The sequence below is a fragment of the Dicentrarchus labrax genome, unplaced genomic scaffold (assembly GCF_905237075.1).
Source record: "Dicentrarchus labrax unplaced genomic scaffold, dlabrax2021, whole genome shotgun sequence".
In the NCBI taxonomy this organism is placed as follows: domain Eukaryota; kingdom Metazoa; phylum Chordata; class Actinopteri; family Moronidae; genus Dicentrarchus; species Dicentrarchus labrax.
Window position 1 is genome coordinate 13,081,051 of NW_026136710.1, and position 10,597 is coordinate 13,091,647.

A 10,597-nucleotide genomic window follows, 5' to 3' on the forward strand; every position below is an offset into this window, starting at 1 on the left:
ATAAAAAGTTAATTTGTGAGTGAATTTATGCTTTGTTTTGCCTTCTCAGATCTCCTGTACTGCTTAGATTAGATCTATTTGAACCAGCTTCCTGTATTTCCTGTGTGCCTGGCTGGTGTGTAATATATGATTCATGGCTCTCGGTGCAAAGCCTTCATATCTCAGATGACTGTGTGCACGTTTGTGTATAAATGTACATCTGTGTTTATGTGTGTGCATGCATATGTGTGTTTAGACGGGGAGGGGGGTGGGGAGGGTGGCTAACATTGTTCCTCATTGGCTGAAATATTTTTATCTGGCAACTAGAAAACGTGATCCTGCCTGCAGAGGCACTGCAGTGTGTGCTGCAGCGGGAGAGAGCAACGAGAGAGAAAGAGAGAGTGTGTGTGTGTATGAAAGAGAGAGAGAGCGCGAGAGAGAGAGAGAGCGAAAGAGAGATAGGGGGGTGGGCATGAAAAATAAGCCACATGCATAAGAAGGGAGCCAGAGGCACAGAGACAGAGAGGGAAAGAGTGTGAGTGTGCATGTATGTGTGAAAACACTGCGCATGTGTGACTGTGAGGCGCACTGACTGGAACAGACGGAGAAGGAGAAAGAGGAGTAATGAACGGCAGCTGAGACGAGAGGAGAGATAACAGCAGAGGAGAGGGAAACGAAGGAGAAGAGAGGTTTAACCTGAAGACTAGACGAAAGGAAGGAAGGAAGAGAAGGGGAACCTACACGCAGAGAAACACAGCAAAGAAGCTCAGGTCGCTGCACAAAATAAGCTGAATAATTTGAGAGGCTTGGGAAGAAGGATGGAGAAAGAGAGACCAGAGGGCGACACTCAGCCACAGCTCGGAGGAGAAGGAGCAAGGGTGGGAGAGTGAAAGACAAAGGTAACAGAGAGGAGAGGAGAAGAGGAGCGAGGGATGCGGAGCTCGACGAAAAAGCAGCCCGAGACATGACGCATCCACCTTGCAACAGCTTCCTCCATCTTACATCTCCTCCATGTTTTCCTTCCTTCGTTGCTGCTTGTTGTTCGTCCTGCTAGAGTCAAATGGACAGGAGAGAGCATCCTCCCTCTGGTGAGACATCCACTGAACAAAGAGACTGAGCGACTCGGTATTATCTTCACAGAACAGCATCAACAACGTCGACAGCAACAACTGGAACAGGAGAGAGAAGGCGAGAAAGGACTGAAACAAGAGAAGTGCGTAGGCAGACAGGTGAGCATGAGAAAAGGCGTTGCATGTGTTTCAGGAGATACTGAGGTTTTTCTGTGTGTTCATTTTTATAGTTTGTACCTGTATGTTTCAGATCTGTGAGGTGGGGCTGCCTCATGTGGGGTTTCATACTAACGTTCCTTTCATTGTATCTCTCTTTGTGCGGGAATCAAATAGATAGAGGAGGTCTTTGCCTTTTTGCTTTGTTACGTTAAGCTGGGATTTACATGGTTGTTGCATCATGGCCATCCATTTTGGAGACACACACACACACACACACACACACACACACACACACACACAGGATGCATGAATGGAGACACAAACACATGCACCAAAACACACCTGCACACCTGCTTATCTGCACTGACCAGAAATGATGATGAGAAACTGTGAATAAGACAACGTTAATGTGTGAGTTTTGGGTGTTGATGGTATCTTCAGGGTGTCATGTCTCCAGCGGTTATGACATTTCACAGACCTCTGCACAGACAGACAGTGGGGGCAGGAAGGAAGGCGAGGGGGGGGTGTGATAGGGACAGGGCAGGAACGGCCTGTTCTGTAGCTGTCAGCAGCACTAAGGCATCTCCATATTGGCCATACATTGGCGCTGCAGTCAGAGTGCTGGGTACACCATGCTGCGATTGCATAACTGCTGCTCCTGAGCACACGCCCCTCCCACATGCTAAAGCTGCTCCATCTCACACGGTCCAAAATATTTTGGCCACCTCGCCTCTATCTCGCGGTCCCTCCTGAGTCTCAGCTCACACGACATCAACAATGCCATCCACCTTAACCCCCGTGCTGAGACAGCCCGCTGAAACGGAAAATCAATCACCTTTATCAATCAAGCCACTGTTGTTATTGAAGAGCTGGACATTTGCTGAACCTTTCCCTCATAAATCTTCTATGAGGTCTGTGTCAGGCAGAGTGATGATGGTTATTGCTTTTATTTTTCTGCCAGTGTGCAGCTCTGCCATGTTGCTGTGAGAGCTACATAGACGAGAACAAAGAGCACTTGGCTGTAATGAATTGCGAGGCAAAATGGCCGATGTCTGCCATGAATGACAGCGGGCTGAATTATTAAAAACAACACCTCACTAAGCACTTTTTTCCACTGTACAGCAGCTTGTGGAATAATTACGTGTTATTACAGCTTGATGGACTGGCTGTAAATATAAGAATTAAAGTCAAACATCATATCTGGACCTGAATCCTGGGAGAAATAGCCACATGTATTTAAATCTCGGTATTTACATTACGTTAGCCTGACTGTATGTTATTTGTGAATGATGAACCGATTCCTCATTCCAAAATGATTGTAAACAGAAGCCCACTGGGAAAAGGCTTGACATTTAAAATCAATAAATATACAAAAAGGAAATCATTTCAATTTAATTATATGTTCTGGCTGCACTAGGGACATAAAAACAAGCAAGAGACCAAGATGCATCTGTCATCTGCATTTATGCAAAACCACACTTCATATACTTTTCAAATGGTAAAATATGCCACAAAAGCAAATCCTCCTGTATTAAAATCATTCCAAATTCTTCACTCAATCCCTGCAAGCGCTATGATTTCCAGAGAGAGGCTGCAGCCAGCAAACATACAGTAAATCTGAGGATTTGTCCTCAGATCACGCTAAGGTCATGACATGTTACGTAATCAAAACAATAACATAATACCCCACGCAGGTCCGAGGAGAGGTGCAGCGCGTCTTTTTTACCAGCCAAAGCATGAATGTGGATACACATCTCAACATAGCTGGCATACCTGACATACTGCTGGTTTGTGGTGTGGAGGCACAAAGACCAGCACCGCCTGCTCTCGCCAGGCCGACAGACTGCTCACATATAGACAAGGATGGATGGATGGATGGATGGTGGATAGAGGGAGGGTTGAATAGCTAGAGACAGATTTCCATTCAGAGAAAAGAGAGAGAGAGACAGGCAGGGAGACAGACTGATGCAGGGTCTCTATGACTCATTCAGAACATGGTGCCCTTCTCCTGCTCTCCGATCAGCACAGGTGGAATCTATCCAGTCTGATCATGAGGACCCAAGCTGTGTGTGTGTGCGTGTAATGAAGGAATATAGTGGGAGTGTGAGAGGATAGGAATGTTCTAGGCGTGCGGTTGAAGCTGTGTGTGTGTTTCTCTCTCGTCAGATGTGTGTTTGTGTCAGTTTAATCAGTCAGAGATAAATCTAGCATGATATACACATTTAAAAATATTCCTTTTAGTGGATCGTATCTGTTTGTTATCTGTTTGTTTGTGTGTCCACTGGTATGTAAAGGGTGGTGCCGTGTACGTGACGGGGAGTCGTCTGAGGGCGAGAATGTTCTAGGATATGTGTGTGTGACTTCATACTGTGTATGCAGCTCTGTGTGTGTTTAATTGTTTGAGGAATTTGCTGCTGAGACAGACTCCTGACATCTCTGTGGTCAGCTCTCCTCTTCTTCCTCCTCTTGCTTGGGATGACGAGGTCAAATGCCTGCCATGATTTCATTAGTGTAATAATTCCTCTGCAGGGAGGGGATCCAGAGCTATGTATACACACACACACACATACACAATGTCAAGACTGTGGGAGAGCTGCAGCACCATGTTAATATGGTGGCTAGGTCGGAGATGAGCTCCTTACATAACCGGAGAGGGCTCTGTCGATTAGGAAGAGGCTGCGCCAAAGCTGGCCCATCAGCAGGCAGCCTGCATCAGTTATCAGCCCTGTTCATAGCACTGTCACCAAATTAGAGGGTAATTTTAGCTGCTTCATCTCTCCCAGGCTCAAAGGCTCCTTGTGCAGCCTGGATGCTTTATCAACTCAACCCCTGCCACGACCAGGCGGACATGTTTTCACAAGCTGTTTATATCCACAAAATGTGTCTAGACATATATCTGTGAAAAGGGAAGCTGATTATTTGAATTTCTAACAATAGCCTAACTGATATGATGTATCAGCTGATAGTTTCCATGTTAATTTTACATGAACATAAAGTAATGAGACTTTTTTTAAATGCCTTAAATGTGTTTGTATTCTGACACTGACACCATTAACGAATTACCACAGACATATTTCGTGTTACCTATTGGCCCATATAAACACCAATACAGATACATCTGCGATAAGCTAATATTAGCAGATTTATTGGTCGAGCTCTAATTTCATATAACCATGTATTGAGCTGGGAAAAACATCACTGTAGTATCATTTAGGGTAACATTCAAAACATGCAGATTTTATTTCTGAGTTCAGGTACTAAAGCAACAGTTTGGATATCTTATATCTTGGTTTTCTACATGACACTTTTTTATGTAGCAAAATAAGTAAAAACTCAACTCAAATATTCAGCGTTCGATACACAAAGCGGAATTTTGCCTAAATATTGTAAAAAGTGGCAATATTATTATTATTTAAACCAGTAAATATCTGTTCTGGAATAAATAAACCAGATTAAGAATCTGCTTAACCAGCATGAGGTACTTTTAGATACACAGTGTTACAGACATATTATTTTAATATCTGGCCATAATTATGACAATATGATCAAAAATATGTCTACTGTTTTTCATAATGTCCAAATGAATGATTCAAACAATCTGAACTTAAAAACAAAAGTAGCTGCTAATTCTTGAAGGTTACTTTTACATGTTTGAGAAGAGTTTAGTCTCAAATGATAGTTCATTATGTTGAATATCAATTACATTTTCCATATAGTATATAGTGCCGTAAAAAAGTTGGCTTTTTAATGATCATACAGGCTGAATTAATAACCCTATTAATTGTTACACTTTTAAAGATTTTGTAAAAAAAAAAACATTCTTGCATCATACATACAAGGACATCATACGCATTCATGATGATTGTTTCCCAAAAATGTCTTGCTTAAATATGTTATAAAAGCGCCAAACATCGCCCCCTAAACATATCACTATCAAGGTGTTCGGATGGAAATAACAGGAAAATATTTTGTTGTAAACACCCAGCTTGATAAACGTGTATGAATGCACACTGCGTTTGCAGGAGGATGAGATAGACACAGAGGCTATTTTGGGAGCAGTATCGCAGCACTGCAGTGCTGGAGGAACACAGTTTCTAAGCTTGTGAATGATTTTAGCTAACAGCTCGTTGTGTTTGAGTGAGGAGTGTACAAATATGTCGGAAAATGTATTGAGAAAGGATAAAAGTGGAGAGAAAAAACATCTGCCTGCTTGCCCAATATGGCTCGCTGCATCACGTGAAAATAATGGGGTTAGGCACTTCCTCCTGTTAGGTACACCTCTCTCATTCGGTGTGAATCTTCAGCAGGGGTTGGGGGCAGGAAACCACTGAGAGGTACATAGATAAACAAACCATAAATAGAAACCAGAACCAGCGATGCGCTCCCTCTACTCTCTTTCTCTCACACTCTCTCTTTCTCACCATGTAGGTCACCTCCTCTTCTCAGTTTTTTTTTTTCCTCAAATGAATCATCGCTGTTGACAGCCGTGCACAGAATGATTAATGTGTCATCCTCCCTCTTCTGCTGTTTGGCAGCTATTGTTCTGGTCAAACTAAACATTTTCATCCATACACTTAAACCCACACACAGTATGACACAAACCCTCAACGGGGATTGTAACCTGTTCCCACGCATGTTCGAGTCAAACTGACGCAACTCGCAAGATGATGCTGAAAGAAAGCAGGAAGTATGACAAAAGCAGGACCACAACAAGTATCACAATTTGTGCAGTTTACAAGAAAGTTGACCTTCTATAAATGATGTTATTATGACTAAGCTTTAAGCTTTTCAACAGTCTTTAAATGTGAAAGTTTTGCGTATAAGCTTTTCACACCACTCTCTCCACAGACTCTGTGAAAGTGTAACAACGGGGATTAAATTGAATTTAGCCAGTAAACCAACTGAATAACAAACAAGCCAGTCTGCTAATACATAGAAAATCTGCAAAATGATAAAAGCTCAAATATATAAAGCAAGTTCATAACACATGTACCACATTATTTATTCACTATTAGGTACACCTGTACAATTGAATTCAGTCTAAAACAACAGCTCTGCCATAACGCCTGTCTTTACGAAGCTCATAACATTCAGCTTTTGGTTACGTCAGAAACGTGTGAATTCAATTATACGTGTATTACTAAGGTCATAGTTAAAGGTGGTGTTGTACTGGACTACATTATATATAGAGAGGTGTTGCAATTTTTTTGTCCTACGTATTCACATACAATGAGGGGACAGAAAAATAGAAACACCTAATATGACTGTATCACACCATCAGTAACTGTGACCTCAGTGCTAAAATATGACAGCCTCAACAAAACATTATAGACATCATAAAAGTGTCAGAACAGTTGTATTAGACTGCATTAACCTGTACAGGTAATAAAGTGGACACTAAGTGTATATATATATATATATATATATATATATATATATATAATACGTTATATTTTATCTTCTATTTTATTTTTCATTCTATTCTCAAGGTTAGGGATTTTAATTTTAGTCTAATGTTTGTTTAATGTATGTTTTGTATTTTGTATGCTACTGGATACTTGAATTTCCCTCGGGATAAATAAATCTATCTATCTATCTATCTATCTATCTATCTATCTATCTATCTATCTATCTATCTATCTATCTATCTATCTATCTATATAAGATCATCTCTTGTATCCGTAGAAAGAAGTACGCCAATTAATTAGTAATTCCTTAAATAAAAAAACACTTGTAGCGTATACCTCTGGGTTACTGTAATTGACTAAATGAGCCGTTGAAAGACAACAGCTCTGGGATCTGATATAGACTCATTCTAAATTCATCTAATGAAGATCATCATTCGCTGCTGCCCTAAAAAGCAAATTATTTGTGTGTTCTGAGTTAAACTCACCAGACGTCAGACATACAACAGATGTGCTTCCTTTGTAATTCACATGCCAAATTTCCCCACATATCAAAATAATCTTCCGACTTTGTAGCTCACTGATTGTGGTTATTCAAAAGAATGGCGTGCTGTGCTGTGGCCAAGAGCGTGTGGCAACATGATAATTATCTCTTTAAAGAGACAAACCTGGGCAGTGGCCAAGATGCAGAAGGAAATGGGACAATATTTTTTTCCCTGGAATGAGCCATCCTTGTAGCCTCTGTCATCAGATACATAAAAAGAAAATGAACCAAATAGGGATACATCAGACTTTAAAACATTCACATCAATCACCTTTCTAAAGTAGATGAATTTCAAATGTTCTCACTATAGAGACAGTCAAACTAGTATCTCACAGCCAATATTCTGTCTATGAAACACAATGAAAATGGCAAAATGTTTTAAATGAGCTTGTTCTGTTTATCCTGTTGCTGTTCAACTGTTAATTCACCAAATGTTATACATAATGTGTTTATCATAGCAGGGAATGCATGTATATTTATAAATCTCTTTTCTGTTTTCACAGGTAGCTGGACCAAAGGAACACGTTACGAGTCTGAGACACTGAAAAAGGGGGAGACAAGCACAGAGGCTTCCTTCAGACTGTTATCACATCTTCTGCTCAGCTGGGAGGACTGTCTGAAAGTCCGAAATAAAACCTTCACTCCCACCTCTGAGGAATTCAGGAGCCTTGGAGCTTGAAGGAGTCATTCCAGCAGAGCATTATAGGACACCTCCCTCTTTCTTATCAACAAGCCACCTAGAGGGTCACACAGGGTCACCTGAACAAACTGGACCAAGAGCAGAGAGAAAGACTGGAACGTATTCTTTCTTTCTCACACACTCAAGTTGACGTGTAACACACACCCGCAGCCAAAAACAGGAAGTCAGGCGGGTGTTTAAGCAAGAAACACATGCAAGGGCTAGTTTGAGAAGGCAAGAGTTTCCTTGGCAGGCCACAGGATATAGTTTAAGACAATACCTCTCGAACTGCCTGAAACCACCCCTCCCCTTCCCCACTCTGTGAATGCAGAAATCCACCAACCTGTACTGTATGTATATATGTGAGCATCTGTGTGCATATGAGATTATTTATTGGTGTTATCACTGAGTGAGAACATATCTTTGTGCTAAAGTACTAACTGTCCTTGTGTGTGAATATTCTGCAAATAGCCATCAGAGACAGCACAGGAACATCAGCATCATTGATTAGAAACAACAAAAACTACCTTTAAGTAGTCAACACTGGTCAAACACTGTAAGCTGGACTGTTAAATCATCTGTACATATCAGCGGTGACAGAATAAGAGCTTCGGATTGCGGTGCTCTGGCTGAGCTCCTCTATCTGTCTTCCCCTCACAAAGACTCAGGCTGACAGTAGCGCCCACCAGAAGGGGGGATCTCTGAGGGAAACATGGAGGCAACCATCCGTCCCCATGTCCCCTCGAATGGCTGACTTCAGAGACAGAGCCCACTTTTTTTCCCCTTGCCCAGAACCGTGCAGGGTTGTCCAGCACTGAGCCACAGCCCCTTTCTCTTCCACCTCCAACAAACGTGCGAATGTCCTGCCTCAGACGTCAGCCCGTCACCATCCCCATGGACACCGTCAAGATCATCCAGTCGGAGAAGTTCCCCAGGGAGTGCCCTGTGCCCGTCACCCAACCGCGCTATGCCCCGCCCCCAAGAGTGGCGTGGGACGGCGGAGGCGAAGGCGAAATCATCGTCAACCAGGCCTGCAGCGACCTGACCCTGGACATTGCAGGGTCCCCCCGGCCTATGGTGTCCCCGGCGGCCCCCGTGACACGCAGGGAGCAGAGCTTCCTGGCGCAGCGCAAAACCAGTGCCAACGAGATCTGCTACCACCAGTTCCACTACAAGATGGAAGACGTGATAGTAAACCAGTATGTGCTGCGCTCCTCCTCCACCTCCTCCTCCACTTCTTCCTCCTCCTCCTCGGGACCCGTCATGCCCTGCGAGCCGCTGGACTGCCCCACCTGCGGTCACACCTACAACTTTGCCGGCAAGCGTCCGCGCATCCTCTCCTGCCTGCACTCGGTGTGTGAGGAGTGCCTGCAGATCCTCTACGAGTCCTGTCCCAAGTACAAGTTCATCTCCTGCCCCACGTGCCGGCGTGAGACAGTGCTGTTCACTGACTATGGCCTGGCTGCTCTGGCCATCAACACCAGCATCCTGAGCCGCTTGCCCTCTGACCCCAACGGGCCCGTGCAGTGGGGCGGGGATGCCGACCGCAGCTGCTACCAGACTGTGCGCCAATACTGCCAGTCAGCCTGCACCTGCCAGATCGCCAACCCCTTGTCCTCCTGTGGCATCATGTAGACAAGGGGGGACACTGCAGGCATGATTCGACGTTGCCCCCCCCTCCCAACACTCTTTTCGTCTATAAGCTCTACCCTCTCTGCCAATCTCCCCCCTCTCTCACACACACACACACACACACACATACAGTAAATAAATCCCTCCACAGATGTTATCTCTATATATTTAATAGCACAGATGGATACTGTGTGGGACTAATGGATGCCGGTGGTTCAATAAATAGTAAATAAATGTATTTTATGTATGGACTGGAATCCTATTCACCCTCTCTCGTTTGGTTGGACGTGTTTGTCATTGACATCTCTTTACATGGGAATGCCAGGGGAGGTCTATCCCCCCAACCTAGGTGAATAAAGATTAAATAAATCTAAAAGTAACTCTGTGTGGCCTACACTTGTTATCTGTCAAGGTGCAGAATTCTGGCTTCCTTTTTCTTATTTTTTTTATAGTTTTTAGCGAATGGATTAATTAACGCTTTACAAGATATTGAGGTATGTTGCCGTGTGTAACATTGAGGAGGATCTATTGGCAGAAATGGGATATAATATTCACAGGTATGTTTTCATTAGTGTATAATCACCTGGAAATAAGAATCATTGTGTTTTCATCAGATCACCATGTTGAACCGCCATCTTTCTACAGTAGCCCAGAATGGACAAACCAAACAGTCAACTGAAAATTCATCATTAGGAATTCTGATAAGTAATGAATTGTTTGATTAGATCATTTTTGTTCACTTTTACTGGATCCAATTTTTCAAATGTGAGGATTATCTAACTTTATATCATTGTAAAGTGATTATATTTGGGTTTTGAACTGACATTTTATTGACTAAATGATTAATGGGATTGATCACCATAACGGTTGCTGACATATTTGCTTCCCTAAATATATTTTCATATTTAACTACGGGCTATAGTCAGATTGTTCTTTCATGTGGTGCATTTTGGTATTTGATGGATATGTTTCTCTCACGTATAACACCAAGACAAAATGAATTTCAAATGAATAGAATTTCAGGTAGTTATATTTATATTGCATGATATTTACAGTGTAACATACAGTAATATACAGTAGAGTGCACAGCAGTATTGTTTACATTTGCAGCTTTGATTGGGGGAAAAAA

At 42.7% G+C, this 10,597-nt stretch overlaps 1 protein-coding gene across 1 annotated transcript; it reads left to right on the top strand.

Moving 5' to 3' along the window:
- Positions 1–339: 339 nt before the first annotated feature.
- On the top strand, positions 340–9,848 carry rnf208 (ring finger protein 208). The gene is made up of 2 exons (XM_051413360.1): positions 340–1,208; positions 7,661–9,848. The coding sequence occupies exon 2, from the start codon at positions 8,695–8,697 to the stop codon at positions 9,469–9,471; it is 777 nt and encodes a 258-aa protein (XP_051269320.1). The 5' UTR covers positions 340–1,208; positions 7,661–8,694; the 3' UTR covers positions 9,472–9,848.
- Positions 9,849–10,597: the final 749 nt, after the last annotated feature.

Coding starts and splice junctions, on each gene's coding strand:
- rnf208 (XM_051413360.1), top strand. CDS start 8,695: ATGTCCTGCCTCAGACGTCAGCCCGTCACCATCCCCATGGACACCGTC.